At 38.9% G+C, this 21,369-nt stretch overlaps 1 protein-coding gene across 1 annotated transcript; it reads right to left on the bottom strand.

Moving 5' to 3' along the window:
* Nucleotides 1-233: 233 nt before the first annotated feature.
* EXOSC7 (exosome component 7) lies at nt 234-20,601 on the bottom strand. The gene is made up of 8 exons (XM_009086212.4): nt 20,448-20,601; nt 19,028-19,129; nt 18,260-18,354; nt 13,332-13,494; nt 8,760-8,830; nt 4,039-4,162; nt 2,932-3,087; nt 234-373 (listed from the first exon to the last, which is right to left on the bottom strand). The coding sequence occupies exons 1-8, from the start codon at nt 20,502-20,504 to the stop codon at nt 269-271; spliced, it is 873 nt and encodes a 290-aa protein (XP_009084460.3). The 5' UTR covers nt 20,505-20,601; the 3' UTR covers nt 234-268.
* Between the last annotated feature and the right edge of the window lie 768 nt (nt 20,602-21,369).

Here is a 21,369-nt window from a genome sequence, read left to right as displayed (position 1 = left end):
TGGAAAACAGACTCAAGCACTTCCCAGCAGCATTAACTGCTGCTGCTGCTGCACTTCTTGGGTACCAGCAGTTACCCATATGGAAAGCACCTCAAATTGCTTATTTGCATTTAACTGCAGCTTTCTTTATGCTTAGTAACATCTTGAAAGCCTCTTAGACAGGAGGATGACTCTACTGGAAGAAAAAAGAATAATAGTCTTTTCTTTATATACAAACTGACAAGATTGTAAAATCAATTAAAACCAGTTTTGAACATTTAATAAAAACTCATCCTAGAAATCCAACTTTTGGTCGTGAAGTCCCCAAATTCTCTTCTTCATCCAAAATCTTCTGAAGGGCTATGTGAAGTGACTTGCCTACTCTTTGTCCTGTCTGCAAAGCAAAGAAAGCAAAACAAACCTGAGACACATGTTTATTTGCAGGAAGACAACTCTTACGGAACACTTCCTTTGATGATTCATATACACCAGCTGGTATCATAAAATATGCTTTTAATTTAGAAAAATAATGGTGGTGAAAGTTTCATTTTAACTTGATTAAGTTTTGGAAAAACATACACAGAAAGCCAGTGCTCTCATTCATCAGAGAAGCATTCCACAATCATTAATACCAGGTCTGTGCATCGCTGGATCACCCAGGAATACAAATTAAATTCACATCAGGCACAAGCACACATTAAAATTAGCCAGCACACAGAGCATGAAGCAATATTCTAGCTGCCAGAGGACAAGAGACACCTGACCAACAAAGCAGGCTACTAATAGAAAGTTCAGCAGACTCTTCTGAATGTGTTCAGAATCAGCAGAGTGAATTTAGGCCAGCTGAACACCCTGTCTTGTGGCCAGAGAAGCCCAAAATGCACACTGTTTGCACTACCAAGACACTCTGTGGGCAGATCCTTCATATGATAAGGATAAGATCCTTCAATTCTGTCCTGTCCAAGGGCCTTAAAGGAGTTAACAGAATGTTTTCTTTACAGAAATAAACTCCAGCAGTGAAAACACAACAGGAATAGCTCCAGCACTGGCCTCTACTCGTCCCATATGCCCAAGTATACTGTGCAAGCTACAGGGCAGGGAAACATTGGGCAGTGGTGAAATGAAGATCTTAAGGCAGTGGTGCTCATTGGAGCTTTCCCAGGGTCTCTCTATATGACCTGAAATACTGACTGCAAACAGAAATAAAATGCCCACTTCCCCCTAGAGAGCCACAGGCAGACTATATTAAAATGAGTTTATTGGCTCCTGATCTATGCAGCAAAGCCTACGCCAGCCATACAGCTGACACAAAACTCTGTTTCACCTCCTGGTGACAATTACTGAAACTATGCACAAACCTGAAAATAAGCTAATTTTTAACTGAAGAGCCAGGTGCCAGAATATGGCTAATGGTACCAAAGGAAATTTGGGAAGTGCTTTGATGCATCAGGGCGGCTGTCAATCCTAGAGACCATGAGTCATGCTACATAAATGGGGGGGCAGAAGAACTGTTACAGCTCTGCACTGGGACAAAGATCACTGCAGCAGTCCAGAGTCAAGAGGATAAACTTTCTTCTCCTCAAATGTAGGACAACATCACTCCCCCCAGGTTAAAGTGAGTGGGAACTGTGCAGAGCTTTGGTATTGACCTAACACTGTTGCCATCATATTCCTCCTTGCCTCTCTAGTGGATCGGATCATAAACTCATTAAAAAAAAAAAAAAAAAAAAAAAGCCTTATGCTTTTGGCAGCTTCCCAAAACTTTCCCATGAAACTCCCTTCCTAAGAGATATGTCCTAGAATGTCTGTTCTCTATCAGTGAGGAAAAACTGAACATCCTCTGACCTACAGCCAAATCATTCAGGAATAGAGATGTCAGACATAGGTTACTCAGCTCCTCCACTGGGCATTCCCAGGCCTTTTTGTTTTTCTTGATATCCTAATCAGGATGCTGAGTTTAAGGGAGGACCAAACATAATCTCTGACCTTACAGAAAACATATTGGGGTTTTTTTTTTTTGTGATCTCACTCCTGCAGAGGAATTAGAGATAACACCTCTCTACCCAGGTAGGGGGGATGAAAGGCATGTTTGAATGCAAATAAAAAGCCCACTGGTATCACTGGGATAAGCACTCTGGATTGACATAGTGACACAGTCAAGTGCCATATAGTCAGTAATTCCCTCTTGAGACCAACTGTTGTCAAACTTGGCTCCAACTTCAGCATTCTTCACTAAAGCCATGCAGAAATTAGCCAGCCCTTGTCTCTAGGAAACAGAGCCAGCTTGAACTATATAATTTTCATTCTGACTTTCAAGTTCAAAATCCATTTCTGTCTCATGCTCAAGACCAAACTCAGGCATGAGAATTTACACTGGAGAACACATTTAAGAAGAGCCTGAAGAAGAGTTTAAAATGGATCTTATATGAATGTGGACAATATCCAGATATTTTTATGAAGTAGGGACAGATTGTAAACTCAATAAGGAAGCAAAGAAAAACAACAGTAAAATGAGAACAGTACATTTATCATAAAGCAAATGAGTTGTGCTAGAACACCATGCACCACCAATTCCAAACGCCATCTCTACTCTTATAGAGACTTTACCACATTAGAAGTTTTGCTCTTTCATTCTTTAAAAGTCACAATAGAAGAGGGAACATGTTCTTTAAAAATACTCTCAAAGTTTCTCAGCTTAAGCTTTCCTGTCTTACAGCTGTGAAGTACTTGCCTGAAACAAATGTGAGTACCACACATTTCAGGCATCTAGAAGTTAAGACAGTGTCCACTCACACTGGAATCTGTTCCAAAGGAACTGCCTGTGACCTTCACAAAGTCCCTTGTGCACCAAATCAAAGCACCAAGGTCTCTGCTCTAAAAGCCCTTACTGGAGCTTTCTGTACACTCAAACTCCAGTTCATCCAAGACAGTCAACTGCTCAACATTCCTTACCTCCATCATTTCAAAAATACTCTCAGGATCCAGGCTACCTTTCCCCACCTTCTTCATAGAAGTGATGGCACCTTTACTGGTCACTGAAATAAGCAGGCTTGCCAAAGAACAGGCTTCTTCCTGAAGAGTAGCATCCACCACGTGCCTATATCCAATCTGCAAGTTAGTGACAAAACAATGCATTAATTTGCAGTTCTTAAAGCTCCCCCACTGAGAAATCAAACTGTGAATGGTGGCTTTGTTACTTATCTACAGCTTCCCATCCTAAAATTATGTGGCTTTTGGAAACAGTCAGACTGACTTAAAAGCACAGGATTTAAACAGCTTCTCACCCCAAATGATGGGTACATAAACAACAGAAGTGAGATAAACATGTCACTATTTTATACTGTTTTCCTTTCTACCATCCTTTTATCTGTATGAAACTCCATATTCACCTTTTCCTGCAACTCTAAGTATAGACTTTGCTCCCCTCAACCTGAAAATCACACATCCCAAGACTCAGGTGAGCCTTCATTTCAGCAATGGCCTCTCTACTATTTATGCAAATTGCTTAAAAGAAATGCCAACCAAACTCTCAGGTACCTAAGCCAATCACTAACACTTGCAATGGAAAATGCAGCACCCATCAAATCAACTGTATTAGCTGTGTGCTATATATGGAAAACAAAAACCTGTTTGAATGGAAAGGGATGGTATTGCAGCCATGAAAATGGAGTTCTGCCCTCAGCAACAAATACTCAGCATGTAACTCCAAGGCAGATCACACAACCTGCACTCCTGAACACAGTGACCTTGTTTTAACATACTGAGATATCTGCTGCTCTGTATCTTAAGCAAGGAGCAGATGAAAAATAATAAACATCTCCTCTGCATGCAAGAAGATGCATTTTAAGAATGCATCAAGTAGAAACCTACAATTCAGAGGTGCAAAATCACCGTTACACAGTTAAAATTCTTAATTAGGAGGCCAAAGACAAACAAATATATACAAAGAGGACACTGCCCATTTCTGTAACTCTAATTTTATCTCTAGGGGAAAAAAAATAAATGGTAGGTGAAATTAACAGGAACTGGAGTCTCTAGGCAGAAATCTGTCAGGCTTACTTTGCTTAATGTGACAATACAGGGCACCTCATCTATGTTCAGTCGAATACAATCATAAGGGTCATCAGATAGCTCAATCTCTTTGGTGCCTTCTTCATCCTCCAGAACACGCACTTTGGGTATTCTGTGGAAACAAAAGGTGCAGAGTCATTGCCAGAACACACAACAAATACAGCTGTTATACTGTCACAACTCCAGAAAGTCCCTGTTCTTCTAAATGAGGCAAAATGTTTAGCAGAACAGTACAGAACGTGATCAAAGGATTTCCAACCCTGAGACTACAAAGAAAACACTGTAAGTGGGAAGATATTTTGGATAACATCATCCTATTTACATCATTCAAACAGTTAAAATTTGAGCTGTTCTTTACACTATTACATGGGGAGAAATTAGTTTGGAACTTACACAAATCAGTTCTGAACAATTCTTTGTATGCTCCAGAATGTCACAGATGTACAGGAGACAAATTACCAAGACTGAATCCTTTTGTTCTGTGGGTCCCAACCTTGCAGACAACAGTAAAGCTGTCAGCATTACATCAATTGCATTGCTTGGCAAAGGTGTGACATTAGTAGCAAATACAAGTAGTAAAGCTGTTCAGGAAAGAATAGCACCAGCTAAAGAGACTTGGGGTGAAGAGAAAAGGTGACATTAGTAAAATCCTCTCTCTAGCAAGATGAGAAGATTGGCAAGATACTCTACTGTTATAAGGACAGGTATACAAGCAATATGCAACATATCAGGATGAAGAAGTGATGAAAACCCAGGCAGAAATCCAAGAAATGCTTTCTTCTCAGTTGTGAATGATGAGCTCTCTCCCAAATGAGCTATACAGGCTCTTTATGGCTCCTTATCAGTCGTACATACACTTTATTTGTGATAGCCATCTAATGGAAGTTGTACAGGATGATTTAAGGCAGTTTCCTTGGCATAGTGAATAAAGTAATTTAAAATAATTTAGCAGGAGATGGTATCTCAAGCTGCCAAGAGTGTCAGCATCTTATACACCCTCATTTATCCAGGTGCCTGCTAGGATAGAGTATTGACTGAGAGACTTGGCATTACTAGCCAGTAGAACACACACAGAGCTCACCCACACTACTCTCTCTTTCACACATTTGCACATGAAAACAAAGTATTTCAAGATGTCCCAAGACAGCTAACTTCAGTAACCACAATCTGGTTTTATGTTAGTGCTTTTGCAGTAGCATTGTGTTTTAAAACTAGACTCTGGAGGTTACACTCTTTTATGCCCTCTGTAACAAATCTCTTCTTTTAAAAGAGGAGATATGGACTCATTTAATGAGTATTTCCCCCCACCAACACAAAGTGATTTTGATTGATCCTTGGAAGAGTATTTTAATTATTTGGGGCTTGTACTTCAAAACAGCTAACCCTGCTCCAGTGACAACAAATTCCCTACAAGCACACTGGCCTGAGCCAACCCAAAAGTAAGACTTTGTGTAAGCAGAACAATTGTGATGTGCACTTTTTCCAGAAATGAAACTCCAAATGTTTCAACTCATTAAAAATGCATCAAAACCTATTTTCAAGTTTAAAATATTCCATTAGAAGTTGATGGAATAAAGTCCCAAAGTGACTAACCCTCAAGCTACACAGGACAATGGACAACACTAGACAACAGGAAGAGGTGCACCTGCCAGAGTTTAAAAAACAAAGCGAGATTTTCAGAAAATCTGTGAGATTAAGCAATTTTTAACTCCAACATAAAGTGGCTTTGAAACCAGAGCAGTATTTGTCTGCAAGAAAAAGTTGCCAGAATTAATATCTGAAAAATGCCTGCAAGGAGCTTTTTTGGCCGAGAACAGATGAGAGGTGTAAATTAGAAATACTGCAAAGGCAAAAAGATCAGACACAAGCATCACAGTTGCATAAAAGGGGGGTATATGGACACAAAAAGTATGCAAAGTGAATGGAGCACAAAGCTTCTCCAGAACACTGTCTATTTCCTCTGCCAGCTTGTGAATATTCATCTTAAGAAATAGCTGTACATGATTACTTTGCAACTTTTATTTTTCTATTTTGATCCCTTCAACTAATCAGAGATCTGTACAGCAAGACTCAGTCCTGTAACAAACGGTGCTGTTTTCTTTGTGTGCAGACCCAGATGTCACAAATGCAGAACCAGTCCCACCCTTCCAAGCAGGCATTGGTTCTGCCTCTACCATGCTGTGCAGCAAAAGCCTCGGCGTCCACAAGGCTGTTGTGTTATAAACGTTGTTGGTTTTGTAACTTGCCTATTTTCTGCAGCCTCGGGTTACAAGTAGGCACATTCCACAGGACCAAGTTTAATGTCCTGGCACAGTAGCTAGCTGCACATTTTGCAATATCTACTTCCATCATTAATAAATCCATCCTCAAACATCTGGGAGACATGGGTAAGAAAAAAGCCTGGTATCTGCTATCTTGTGCACATGATCTTGATGGTAGTTTTTAGAACTCCATGAACAATGCAAAACTGTGCGGAGTTTTGTTTTAAATATTCCCCCTAAACCAGTTCTATTGTCACTGTTCCATGCCTGAAGGGAAGAGAACAAGTCAGGTCAGGCATTCAAAGGATTTAAATTCCCTAAGTCTTGAGCAAAATTCCTTAAGTTGTGATGTTGGATTTACTTAGCTCTCAAGCAAGATGGGTCCACAGATATTACAAAAAATGCTTAGAGCAAGATTTTACATTGAAGCTGAAGTTTTCAAATGCTATCTGAATATCTAAAATTTTGTAGCTTTAAAGAAACAACAGCAGCTTGAGCTCCCTGCTCTTTGTTCCAATGCTCTAGTCAAGGCTGGCAAAGATCTGAAAACACTTAGAACAAAAACACGGTTGTAAGCAAAGTAGGAAAAGCAAGTAAGAGTCAAAGAGGGGACACATTTAGAACACAGTTCAGAACACTTAATCTGAAGCAATCTTCAAACTGACATCTTTTCTTGTTTGGAGAATAATACTTTATAGAGAACAGGCAGCTACCCTTAAACAACCTTGTGTCAATCCAAAGAAAGCCCAGTAGCTACAAAGGGAAAGGGAGAGAAAAAAGTGAATGAGGACAGCAGGTTTTCACTTTGAATTTCACCTCTTGACTTTCTGAGCTTGTATGAGATGAGCTGTACTAGCATTCCCTGCTCAAATCAACAAGATAGGGTTTTCAAAGGTAAAAAATCAACAGGCAGTGTCTTACTGTACCACATTTTGAAATGACAATCAACTTCAACTAGACTCGTGATGTTTGCCCTCAGCTTAAACACTGTATAAAGGACACAGTTGTCAGAGGACTAAAAATAAGTAAGAAACATTGAAATAATTACACCCTCCATCATGTTGTCCACGTTCTTTTATTCACTTATTTAATTCACTACTTTTTATATGATCATCTCTCTTTATTCTGGTTAAAGTAAGAAAAAAGACCTAGTTATCTTATAAATAAAGTGTGAGCTGTGAACCTGCAAAACAACTCACATGGTAGTAACTGTTTTAACTGTATGACTTTTGCATCCTGGCAACTCACACACAGAAATACAGGCATTTCTTCTTTTTACTGTACTGCCAACTCCTTCGTGAGCCATTACATTTCTAAAAGTAATGGCTCACGAAGGAGTTGGCAGTTATTAATGTTATAAAAACAATTTACTGTTAAAAGTTACTGCTGAGAACTTGATTAACATGAGAAATTTCTCAGCAACACATAAAATTTCTAGTTTCAGATGGATAAGTCTCCCCTTATCCCTTTTGAAGGGTTCATAACCTGATATACTCCCTGTCTTCAAAAGCTTATTTTCCTCTTTTTGCATGTACTTTTCCAGATCTAGTACTATGCCTTGATTCCCTGATAAATAAGCCAGAACTACACTAGTGACTAGCAGATCTCTAATTAATGCTGAAGAACAATATGAGGTCCACTTTTAAAACATTTATGCTTGTAGAAGTCTAGGTTTCAAACCTCTTCCAGCTATTTTTACCATGTAAGTTTTCTATCAAAGCTATTCACTAGGTTGTTTTTCTCAAGGGTACTATAAAACTCTGTATTCCCTTTCACCTACCTACAGATAAAGAAAATAAAAACAACAGAAAAAACAGTAATGAGTCTTATTAAAAACACACAGAAAAGACTTGCATCATTCATTCTAGTAGATTGTATTTTCCCATTCTTTGAATTAAAATGCATGGAGCTAAGTTCTTTTAAAGACACATCATTTTCCGCTCTCCACAATCTGTCACTACCACTTTTTTCCTCTTGGTTTTAAAAAGAACTCTAGGCTGACAGTTAATGAGAACAAAATCAAAAGTGGAGAACCAGGGCTAATTACAATCAGTAGTCACACTGACAGAGGGCTTCTTATTCAGGAGCCTCACATATCAGTAAATACTTCTTATTTCAAACCCACAAGGCATCAACAGCAAGGACTCCAAATACTTGCAACAAAACCATATGGTCAACACTACTTTGTGGATCTGGCTACAACAAAACTTATACTGTGAACGTGACTGTGCATAACATGCAATATGACATTTGATCATCAGAAACTGAATTAAAATAACATTAGTTCATGGTACTTGCATGCAAATGAGTGCTTTGTATCTGAATGCAAGCTGTCTTGGGAACTTATTTAAATAATTAAGCATTAAAAATGTTTCGCTCACAGAGAGAATGTTTCTCTTCCACTTCCCATTCCACTTCTACCCACATGAAATAAGATCCGTGTTTTACCTTGTGTTAAAGAGAGCTGCCTTCACTGCGATAGAGATTGCATCAAAGATGTTCCCACCACATTCCAATAACTGGGGAGGAAAAGAAGAATCTCTTCAAAAGAAAATCAGGCTAGCATTTTTAAATTTATTTTATTTGAACCTACTTGAAAAGGAAGAAAATTTATTACCAGAACAGGTTTTTGAAAAACAAAGTTGTCTTTAAAGCCTATCTATGAAAAGAAACAGATAGGAAATTAAGATTTCAGCTAACTGTATTATACATGCAAAATAGAAGAGTTAATGCACATCATAATGAAATTAATGACAAAATTTAATAATAGAAGCTGAAATGAAACCACCACTTTTCTTAATCTTCTTGTGCTAAGGTTCTGATCTAGACTATGTCCAGAATACCCTTTATAAACTCATCACATTAATTCTTTAGTATTAAATTAAGCCAATCAATTTTCTATATTTCATTTCTATATTTCAAAGAAGAGCCTTTTAAAAAAATATCTGATGGACAAAACCAACTGGGAGAATTGCTTTAACAGAAGAAACACATACTGTCACCGAGAACATGGTATGGAAAGCACCTTTATGTAAGGTGTAGTTATGAAGGCACATCATGATTTATTCTCTTTATGGGAAAGAGTCATTGCCAGGTTTATCTCACAACTGAAAGTGATCCAAGGAGAGCCTGATGTCAGAGTCTTGCAAATGAGTGTTATCAACAAGTGAAGTGAGTGGAGGGAGCCTAGCTCAGCTTCTCCCCATGAAAACTGGGAGAACAGCAGTCAAAGGGAAAAGCAGCACTGCATACAAGGTAAAAAAGGAGGGCTCCCCACACCACTAATACCTTCTACAGACTGCCAGGCAAGTCAGAGATGTGTCTGTCCATGCCTACTGTCACTTCTCTGACAAGCTCAGCTCCCAGCTGCCAGTACTATTTCCTGAGGACACACATACACACACAGAGTAGGCATTTGGATCTACTACAGCAAGAACATATGGATGCTTCTCTGTGACATCGGTCTATGCTGTATGATGAGAGCAAAACATGTTTTGCAATCCTGATTACATTGATTGTTCTTCAAAATTTATTTAAAAATGAGATAAACTCCTGCACAGGGAGTAAATCATAAACTAGATATTCTGTAAAGACAGTTACTTTTTATGAAGACAGACTGAATAGTGTAAAAAGAATGACAAAAAGTTGGGATAGAAAGCTAAATACAAAGGTGATCAGATTATTTCTTTGCAAGCAGCTGCTGGATACAGAGAGGTTAATTTGCCCCTTTCAGTCGTTATTGGATTTTACTCGATAACACAATAAGCCCCACAATATCTGTGTTATTAAAACACAATAGTGGGATGTGCCTGCACTGTTGCTAGGCTTGTGTTCAGGCTGCTGTTCTAAAGCCTTATCTGTACTACAGTGGCTCCTAGAGGCAAGGAACACTGCCTGCACAGAGCATGGTGCAACAATTCCTCCACAAGGAAATGAACACTTTTCTCAGCTCAAGCAGCTTGTACTGACATCCTCTCCATTTATTTAATTATTTTTAGGACTAAGAAAGTCAGCACAACTGTGAGTTATGGGAAGCAGAGAGGTCTTTTCTGCTTTTAATTTACTGATATGCAAGTGAAAAAGTTATGGGAAAGAAAAGATAACAGATTATTGACCTAACCTTATTCAGAGAAGCTTTTCCCTCCAAAAGTAGATTCCTAACTTCTTTTTAATCAGACTGGGGGCAGGGGAGGGGGAAATAGAAAAGATGAGGAAATCCCGGAAGGTGCTCAGTAATGAACTGCAAAATTTCAAGAGAAACTAATGTACCATGTCCTCCTGACACAATCTACTGTGACTGGATAGGGAATGATAAGAGATTGCACACTTTGATTCTCCTTGCTCAGCCCAGCAGGCTGCTGGGGCAAATTATGGGGAGCAGGTTATACATATATATCAAAACTCACTCAAAAGTGCCTAAAAGCTTCTTATTTCTGACATCAATAGCTTGCTTAGAAAAGGAAGAAATTGAGGGAAACACAGAGAGGGTGAGAACAGGCCTTTGTGGTACTCCATGTTGATAAGCTACTATTTGGAAGTGGAACGCCTTCCATTATTAAAAAAGAATGCATATACTCTGAAAGGTCAAGGTATATTCTCCACCTTGATCAAGGTATATATTCTCCACCTTTGACACATGTATCTCAATTTGTCCATGTGCCTGCATCTTTGTGGTGTGCACGGCTGAGGGTATTTTTTTCCATTCTGCTTCTACAGAATTATAGCATTTCCCAAGTACACTGACCACTAGAAAATATTTGAGAGTTGTTTTAAATTGATAAAGCTTTTGCATGACTGCAAAACACACTATTTTCTCTTTTGAGGTGGCATGTGTCAAATTTTGTTTACACACAGGAGCTGAATATAGGTGTTTCAATCAAACTGCACATGGCTAAATTGTGTAGGAACGTAGTATTTCCAGGCTTATAACATTCTTTCTGATCTTTGTCTTTTGGAATGAGAGACTTGCAGACAAGTACCTTCACACCTGACTGCAAGGTACCAGTATTTTCAGCTTTATGACAGATTTGAGGTTTATTTTCCCTCCAATTTAACTATGCAATGCAAACACCAATGTAAAGAATTTCCAGGAATTCTGAAGGAAAATATCACCCAAAGGACTCTCTATGAGTGTTGTTTTTATATTCAGAACCTGTCTCCCTCAAATGACGAATAATATGAGCTGCTCCTTTTATTAGCCCAAGTGTCATCCTTAAACCATACTCTATAAAAAGTAGAATTCTATAGGAATGATTCAGCAACAGCAGTTTCAGGAAAATCTGTAGGTGTCAAGCACCTACACTAGCACATGTAATATGATCACATGCTATCACATGTCCACTGTTTGGAAAAGGAAATATTACAAGTATGTCCAAAAAGTGAAAATACAGAGGAAAAAAAAAGAAGGTGGGGGTAGAACAGAGTAAGAGAGAAATATTAACAGTATCTTGTTCTAACTGTACCAACCGCTCTTCAATGGCTCACACACAAAATCCCTGCAGAATAAATATAACATCAGAAAGACTCATCAAGTTTAGAGTTGTAATTATGAACCTGCAACAGATTTTTATTGGCACTGTAAAAAGAGGTAAATGTAAAATTCCTCAGATAACACAGTGATGCCTTGATGCCCTGATGTTCATAATTCTGATACAATCAGTAGCATGGAAACGTGGAGGCTCTTTTTCTCTGTAACTGTGTATGATCAACAAATTTGTCCAGGAAGAATCAGATAATGACCAGCTATATCTCAAACAAAAGCTATACAGAACAGTGTGTGTGTGTGTGTATATATACACACAGAGAAGCAGACTGCTTTATGAAAGCCTTTGTTTATGCAGTGCCTATGCAATGTTAAGCAGCATGTTGCTTAAATAAGCACTGCATTTAATATTCTGTACCTCTGCTTGTAATTACCTAGTAACTAAAGGCCCCAGTGTGATTTCTCAGAACTAACACTTCATTCTCCATTAAACCTTGCCAAGTTGCAATAAGCCAGTGACTTGGGCTGTTAAAGCATTCAGCAGAGGTACATATTCCATCATTTTGTAGCTGGACTGTTGTACCATATCTACTATAATTAGGCTAATGCTACTGCTTTTTAAATACCTAGTGAACTAATTTTCACATTTATTTAGGTCTTAGTCTAAATGCTCCTGTATTGTTCAACATACCCCTCTATTTAATTTTCTGGCTGTTCAGCTTAACATTTTGCACATTATTTCACAGACCCTAATGGATTCCTGTAATATCCCTTAACATATTTTCACGTCCAAATTTGATAAAGAGAAACTCAACTTTGGACCAATAAGAATTGGAAATAACGTTCAGGAGAGTCTGACTTGCAGACTTCTATTGAAATTCCCATGACAGAGTGCTTTAAATGCAGCATATTTGGAAATTGAGCTGCTGCATGCATCAGATTTGTATGCATAAAATTCAGTGTCCCTTATTGTCATGGGAACAAATATTCAGTTTATCCTCTATGTTTAATACACATATACAACTTTCATCAAAAAGCACCTTGGCTAAACCTAGCTTTTGCCAAAAAAGTTTCTATTTTACTTCATTAGTAGTGATAAGAATTAGCAGTGATAAGATTATAAAGAACCAGATAGATGGACAGTTCTGTTAGGGCTAACATACACCCTTGATAATTTACATTCACTTGAAGACTGCATTTGCTGTTACATCTAGCTTGGAAAAAAATGTTTACCCTTCTTTGGTGGCAATTTCCTTGTCAGTATAAGATCACTGATTTTTATCTGAGACACATTCAGAGTATTCAATGTTTTATTAGTTCTGCAGTAGAACACCAGAATCAAGAAGAGTAGAAAAGGAGCAAGCTGAAATTAGTGATTAACTACCATAAGTAGATGGAAAAGTGCCATCCATGCTGTGATACATTATATCACATAATGAGAAGCTTTTTTTTAAACAAAGAAATACAGAAGGTTATGCTAAGTCAGTCTCTGCCTTAGAAACATTTTGCTGAATCTTAGTTTTCAGTTCTGTACTTACCAATACATCCACATAGAGAACCCAGCAGTGCTCTTTGGGATTAATACAAAGGGATTTCAAGTCTACACTGTTCTCACAGCTGAATACTCTGTATAGTGTATTTGCTATATCTGTGCCAAGTTCTTCTCCTCCCCGGCCTTCCAACTCAGGAGAATTTGAAGAACTAGATAAAGAAAGAAAAGAATACTTTCACTTGTGAAGCGGCAAATACCCAAAGAATATTTCTTAAATATAAAGCATTAAAAATATTTAAGGATTTATTTGTACAAGAATAGGCATCCTATCTGAAAAGGAATTATTTCCATTTTGCATAAGAGAAGGTTTTGATGCAGATAATACACTGACATTTTGTTACAAATACTAACTAAATATCCCACTACTATCTTCAGCTTCCCAGCTATAATTAAAGTAAAATTTGGTGAATTCTTTCAGAGATTATTTCTTAAGCACTGTCACCTTCTATCACCTCAACTCTTAAAAAAAAAAAAAAGAAAAAAGAAAGGGACATCTGTATTAAGTTCACAACAGCTACCAAGACAGCCTAGTGAGAGTTGAATGTTCAGTTATAAAGAGATTGGCTAAGAAGAGACAGATATGATGATATGACAAGTAGAACACTAATTTCTTGTAAATAACATGACTGCCTGACCTTAATTGGTAATTTCTTTACTGAGTGCATTGCCTGCTATCAAGCCCCTCAAAGAAAGCATGCCATTACTCTCTACAGCTTATGGAGAACAGCAACTAAACAACATCTTTTCCCGAAGGGATCTGACAAAGTGTGTAGTCTTCACTTCCCTGATTCCAATGTAACAAACTATTTATGAGCAGTCATGCAAGAAAGTCCTTGGGTGCTGGGGCCTGCTACACAGCTAAAAACTTCTAACAATAAAAGAAAACAAGCCTACAAAAAAAACCCCTAAAAACAAAAAACAAAACAAACCCAAAAACCCAAACCAAACCAACCAACCAGACAAAAAACCACAAACAAACAAAAGCCAAACCAAACTAACCAAACAAAACCCACCCAAAACCTAACAAAAAAATGCCTTGCCTCCAAAGAACAATCATATAGAGCATAAATGTCCAAAGATGCACATACAGCAAAACAATGAGCAAATTTTCCAAAGCCAGCCTCTGGTTTATAGAGAGGGCAAGAATATTCTCAAGCAGTGGTCCTGTAGCAGCATTGCAAATCTTGTTTTAAAATAAACCAGTCAGACTTCCACCAAATTAATTTCTCATTAGAGAACACATCAAAGGAAGTGGTTACACAGAAGCAGTTTTGGTCTGTTCAAAATCTGTAATGGCCACACCCCGTATTCTCCTGGTGGGGCACATCACAGGGCAAATTTCTCATGTATGTTTTGTGTCTATATGATGATACAAAACACCAAGAATACAAAAATACAGCAGAAAACTAAGTCTTGGAATATAACCCCTTCACCTTTAAAAAAAAGCTCAAAACAACTAAAGATTCACATTATCAAGGTGTGACTTAAACCATCAAGTGAGTTGTGCCAATAATACTGCAGAATCTATAAGCTTACATATAATTATCAACTATTATCCTTAGCTCACAGTAACTCTCCTAACTTGTTGTTTTGCAGAGCTGATGAAAACTCAGAATGCCAGGAAGAACTACTGGGTTTTACAGAAGTTATTCACTGCTACTAGAAACAGATAACACTGTACATGCTTAAAAATACAAAGAAACGTTACTGCCAATTCAGCACCAATCTACACTTCCAAACTATATTTGCCCCACGAATAAGCACTGCAAGTGTGACACACAGTATTATTCAGGGTTATTAGACACCAATTTTATGAGATAGGATCTGATCTAAGTAAAACTCAGTGCTGAGTCAGGTCTTCAGGTTGTATTAAACAAGCATTTATCCATGGAAGCAGCTTTTATGCAAGCTAACAAGATCACTCTGTTTAAGCCATAGTTATGCAAGCATTATGATCCCTATGGCAAGTTGCAAGAATTGTGCAAACTTCAATCTATGCTTCATTATTATTTCTAAACACAAAGTTTTATCAAATGCTGTATTTTTTGATTATGATTGGATGCTTTCTTTGACAGTGAGTAGAAAGAACCTAAGACTCAATTGGAATATCACTGTACAATTCACTGCATGCTAATTCCATAATTATTTTAACACTTCATTTCCTTGCAATCAAAATGAAATAAAGAAGCAAGGCTAGCAGGATAATATTGTAACTATTTGGTAAATACTGCCACCTAATGCCTACAGACTTTTGCAGTAATTTATACTGGGCAAAATTTGGAAAGAGGATTCTAAACAGACTAGAAAATGACCAAAAACTTGGAAAACAGAAAGAACTTAGTAGTGGTACAGAATTTCTACGCCCAACCAGCATGTAACTTTCAAGACTATCAAAATCATTTCACTGTCACATTGCCTAAGCCTAATGATGCTTCCATCACTCTACTCAGGTATCTACTGAATTTCAAAACTCCTCCTGTTGCCAGTCAAAATCTTTCTGTTGCAACAGTTAAACATTTCTCACTTATTGCTCAGGCCAGTAATACATTGTAATCTACAGATGCTTGGATCTGGACAGATACATTCCTTGCTTCCCTAATTCCACAAACAAAATCTGATGCATTCAAGGAATGCAGATGTCTGCTTTTCTTGTTGTTTCTATTTCTTACAGTTTGAAAGTGATAAATCAGATCAGCCAGAAAACTCAAACGTGATACAAGCAGACATAGCAGTCTTTCAGCATCAAGGGCCAGGATGAATGTCTTCCCCAGAGATGCAAGCCAGTAAGAATACCACACATATTAGGGCATAGACTTGTTTTATGATAATTAATTTCTAGGATCACAAACCAGTGCCCCAAAAATCATCCCCTCCAGAGATTCGAATTAAAGTCTGTCTCAAAATGGGACTAAGCATGCTCCTCAGATTTCAGGTACAGGACTCAGGGCAAAATAAAGAGAAATATAAATTTGGAGCAGAGAATTATACACATGATCCAGCAAATGATTATTTTCATCAGTAAAAGAAACCATGAAAGTTTTGGGAAATGAGCATTTTAAGACAGTAATCACTGCAGTCTTGAGATTTTATTACTAGCTTCAACAATATAAAAGCTAAATAAAACACACAGGAACTTCACCAGAAGATTCAGGGTATGGAATTCTGCTCAGTTACTACCACCCAGTGGCAGTCTGGCAAAGCATCAGGGTACTGACAGCAGCCCATTCCCCCTGACAGAGGAAGCTGCCTCCACTTTTTGTCATTTGCATCTTTCTGGAAGCTAAAGAACTTTAGCTTGGGGCACCTTTCCCCGTGCCACAAGCATGTGACAAGTGACTACAATCCTCTAAAGCTCAGGCCCTTGGATCCTGTTGTCACAGAAATTAGAGATTACTTATTTCCTGAACTGACTAAATCCAACTGCCAAAGATTGATGCACATCTCCCTCCCATCCCATGAAGCAGAGATTAACAGAAAATACAACTGAACATTAATCTAATGAGCTGAAGATTTTCTAATATCTATTTCCATACACAACAAGTATCACAGAATTGTCACGTGTCCACAGACCACTTTTTTTAGGAATGAAATCTCCCTGCTGTCAGTGGACTTTCTTCATATAGAGACAACCAGAAAAAGCCCCAAAACAATAAACATGTACCATTTAAGACACTTCATACATGAGTTCTAACAGCAGGACCACACTCAAGATTATCTTCTCATCTGATATCTTTTTAACAGCAATTGTAAACAAACTATCAATTCACATATGAGTGCTTTCCTTTAAAGCATAAGTTTCCACAGTTAACATACTGATGTACAGAGGTAGTCTCAGATAAGGCTGCATAATGTGACATACCAATGTTAAGGCAGCTATAGACAATTAGGTCAGAAAGATTATCAGATATACTTACCTCTCATACCTTAGCTTTAACAATGGTATATTGGTTTAATGTGAGAGTAGCAGCATTCTTTTGTTTTTAATAAAAATTTAAGGAGATGTCACATGCAAAGCAGCCAACTTGACAATGCCAAGGCTTTTATGACAGGACCCCAAAGCAATTTAAATCATAAAGAACAGTTTTGGTTAAGTCTGCAAGACATGGATACTGTAGTCTCAGGCTGCAGACAATTTAGACTAACACTGAGATGTCACTGTGCTATCACAGAACAACCTCAAAACAAGAGTTCTCAGTTTGCTTCTAGGCTTCTCCCATAATTCAAACACTGTCAAGACTGAAAGGATAAACAACAGTCCATTTGTAGCAAAATGCAAGAAATCTGATTAAAAACAAACACCCTTTTAGTTAATGAAAGATGGATTCACTCATAAATATATAACTAAAATTTTTAATTAGTTTTTGCATCTGAAATTTACATTGGGGGTTTTTCTTTTCTTTCTTTTTTTTTTTTTTAAAGTTTTGTACTAAACACACTTCAAACTTTTTCCACTGCTTTCACAGAAAAAGTCAGCAAACTGTAAAGCAGAGTTAAAGTACAGCCTGTAATGGTCAATTCTTTTCTTCCAACTTACTTTCTTTGAAAGAGATTTTCCTATTTTATCATGGTAAAAACAACAGCTAGATATTTTAGTCATGAAGTCTGGTTCCAAGTGTGTGTACTTGAACCATTACCCTTTTCCAGCTGCAGTGATGCTATGCAATTAGGGATTGTTTTATTTCACCTGTTTTCATTCTTTAATTCCTGCTGATTTGCTTCTTTTGGGTTTGCAGGACCAGCAGAAAATTTCTCAACATTCACTGCTACTGAAATGGTAAAATAACTTGTTTCTATTACTCAAACCCCTAGAGGAGGTTAGTGGAATGAAGGCATAAACTTCTGAAGAATGGCAAGACCTGATTAGTCATGTATTCCAAATATTAGATCTATTTCATTCTTTTCTAGTATACTAACCAGTCAACAAAAAATTCCAGGTAGCCTTCATCTGGTTTCTCCAACTTCGGTGTCCCCATTTCAGCTTTTATGCCTACCAAGATATCAGTTTCTCCCTGTTAAAACAAAAACACATCACACAACTGGAATTATAAGTACAGAACTATTCCTTTACTTTAAATATCTATGGTAAGCTGACATTTCTACCTTTCAGTTATCGGATCATTCTATCAGCATGAACTAAAAATAACATTTTCTGTAAAAAAACAAAAGGCTTTAGAAGGACAATATTAAGCGTAAGAAGATTCTTCAAACTATTGCCATACATATCACCTGTCTCTAGGTTAAAAAGACTCTTAACATCCAAGACTACTTCTGTCATTTTGGTTCTGTAAACAACTTTTTCTGCAGAACCTTCATAATGGTGCACAGTACATTTATCTTCTTCTTCAGTCAACATGTCAGAAATAGTTTTGCTTCATTTTAAAGGAATAAAAATTTTTGCCTCTCCCAGGAACTAGGCACAACAGTGACTTCAGTTTTCAAGATTAAATGTTAGATTGGTTCAGACTGAAGGCTGTCAAGGCAATTTACAGTAAATCCAGCTCAAGCCAGCCTGAACTAATTATACATCCTGCCATTATTACCATATCACGTAGTTTCAGTTACTGCTATACACATACGTGTTACTGCACACACAAACCTATCTACAAATAGCATCAGATTAACTAGTCACATGAACAAGCAATTTCATCAGCAAGGTACCCAAACCCTAAGAAATTTACCTACCAGCTTTACTCTTGCAGATCCACTTGTGTTTGATACAACATCTGTTTCTACTTCTGCACATCTGTAGTCTTCACAGCCTCGACCGTCTACACGAAGGTCTTCCTAAGTATGACAAACAATATATTGCTAAGGGAATCAGTAATGAAAAGTAAAAACAAACAAACAAACCCCACCCCAAACAAAAACTGTGACTTTAAACTTTCCTTCTCCTATACCAAATGCAGCAGAAAAATGATATAAAAGCAACAGCTTGTAGTTTCACCATGGAATACAAAAGAACCAACTATACTTTTTCATTTATATCTCATTTACGTAGAGCTTAGAACAAGCAATCTGCAGGCAGACATTAATTGCACCAAGTCCCTCTAATTCCCAAAAGAAAGCTTCAGATTTCAAAACTGAAAAGATCTTGGCTTTAAGTGGTACTTCACCTAACACAACCCAGCTCTTTCCTGGGATAGGCAAGTTCTGTACTTTTACATCAGTAATTAGGACCCCAGCAGACAAAAATAATACACCAGCCTTCCAAATGCTTTCATCCTTATGTATTCCACAAACAGGCACTATGCATCCTCTGATAGCTAGTTCCCAGAAAACCAGGCTGTTTTTCAGTAAATTTCAGAAAGAATACAGTTCTTTTAACTTTGGGGCTTCTCCTTAAGCACCTTTCACTCTTCGTCCTTTGTCCACTCATGTTCCTTTGCTAAGTTACAAGCTAAAACTTTATCCAATGGCAATAACTTGAGGAAGAGCCAAGGAAGAGCAAGGAAAGAGAAGCATATAGGGACAGAAGGCTATTAAGCTCTCAGAGAGCATCCAAAGGAGGGCAATGAAGATAGTGAAGGGCCTTGAGGGGAAGTCGTTTTAAGAGATGCTGAGGTCACTTGATCTGTACAGCCTGGTGGAGACTGAGGGGAGACCTCATTGCACTCTACAACTTCCTCAGGAGAGGAAGAGGACGGGCAGGCACTGATCTCTGTGGTGACCAGTGACAAGACCCGAGGGAACGGCCTGAAGTTGTGTCAGGGGAGGCATAGGTTGGACATCGGGAAAAGGTTTTTGACCCTTAGGGTGGCTGGGCACTGGAAAAGGCTCTCCAGGGAAGTGGTCACAACACCAATCTCGACAGAGCTCAAGAAGCATTTGGACAAGCACGTGGTGTGACTCTTGGGGTGCTCTGTGCAGGGCCAGGAGCGGGTGAGCCTTCTGGCTTCCTTCCAAGTCAGCATATTATGTGAGTCTGTGAAACAAATCCACGTCCCGCTCTCAGCCTGCTTCCCGTTCCGATGCTCGGCGTGCTGTGATGATCACTACTCCAGAGGTTCGCCACCAGACACAACGGAGGAGGGCTCCCTCCGTCCCTCCCTCCCTCCTCCGCAGCCTAACTCGCTCCCTGCCGCCCGGCGCCCGCCCCCGGTACCTGCACGCCGTGCACGATGTAGAGCTTCTCCGCCTCGCTCAGCACCACGGACGCCATTCCCGCCGCCTCCCGCCCGCACCTGCGCAGTGCCCCGCTTCCTCCCTGCCTTCCTGCCTGCCCGCCCGCTTTCCATCCGCCCGCCGCAGCGGGAAAGCTGCCGGCTATCCAGAGTTGGTGTCCCGCCCTCCCAGCCGGCACCGGCATCTCACAGCGAGGGCTCCCCTTGCCTGGTGGCAAAGCGGCGGGTGCAGCCGGGAAGCCACAGCAGCCTTACACGTACCGCTCTGGACGCGGTACCCGCTGGGCACCCCGTACCCGGAAAACGTCCCGTCCAAGAAGCTGACCCTCGTGGTAAAAACAAAGTTCCCGCTATCTGCCGAAAGCTCCTCCAGGAGGCTGTGGAAATATCCCGGTGCACAGAAATGGATCGTGTAGTCCTAGTTCTCTGCGTTTCCTCATTTTCCTTGCGGAGTTTTTAACCTCAGAAAGGTCCAAGCGAGGTGCGGTGCGCGGGGAAGGCTGGTGCGGGAGCAGGGAAGAAACCAAATTCTTAGGATATTCTCTTGGTCCTGTGCCAGGTATTGCTGGGAAAGTGGCGTGGGAATTGTGATTAAAAACTCGCACTATATATTAAAACAATAATTAAGGGTTGGGTTTTTTTGACAGCCTTAATTGAAAGTTTCATAACAGTCATTAATGTAAGGTTGCGTGCTTTTTTGCACAGCTCTTGTGTGATAATTTTCTGAGTATTTTAAAAGATGCTATTGACTTCACGCTGATGCTTGCTTGGCTGAAAATGATCCATGGCTCCCAAGGATTACTCAGTGCACTGCCAGAGTTTATCCGGCTTTTTAAAACTCCTTGTTCAATCAAATGTACAAAGCATTCCTGGCTGTGCCTACTTGAGCAGGTGGCATGATGC

Source organism: Serinus canaria, chromosome 2 (genome assembly GCF_022539315.1).
Source record: "Serinus canaria isolate serCan28SL12 chromosome 2, serCan2020, whole genome shotgun sequence".
In the NCBI taxonomy this organism is placed as follows: Eukaryota; Metazoa; Chordata; class Aves; order Passeriformes; family Fringillidae; genus Serinus; species Serinus canaria.
This window is presented reverse-complemented; position numbering and strand designations above follow the sequence as displayed.

Coding starts and splice junctions, on each gene's coding strand:
- EXOSC7 (XM_009086212.4), bottom strand. CDS start 20,504: ATGGCGTCCGTGGTGCTGAGCGAGGCGGAGAAGCTCTACATCGTGCAC. Junction 18,355..19,027: donor GATCTGCAAGAGTAAAGCTG/GTAGGTAAATTT, acceptor TTGTTTTAACAG/GGAGAAACTGATATCTTGGT. Junction 4,163..8,759: donor GCAGCTCTCTTTAACACAAG/GTAAAACACGGA, acceptor TTGTTTCCACAG/AATACCCAAAGTGCGTGTTC.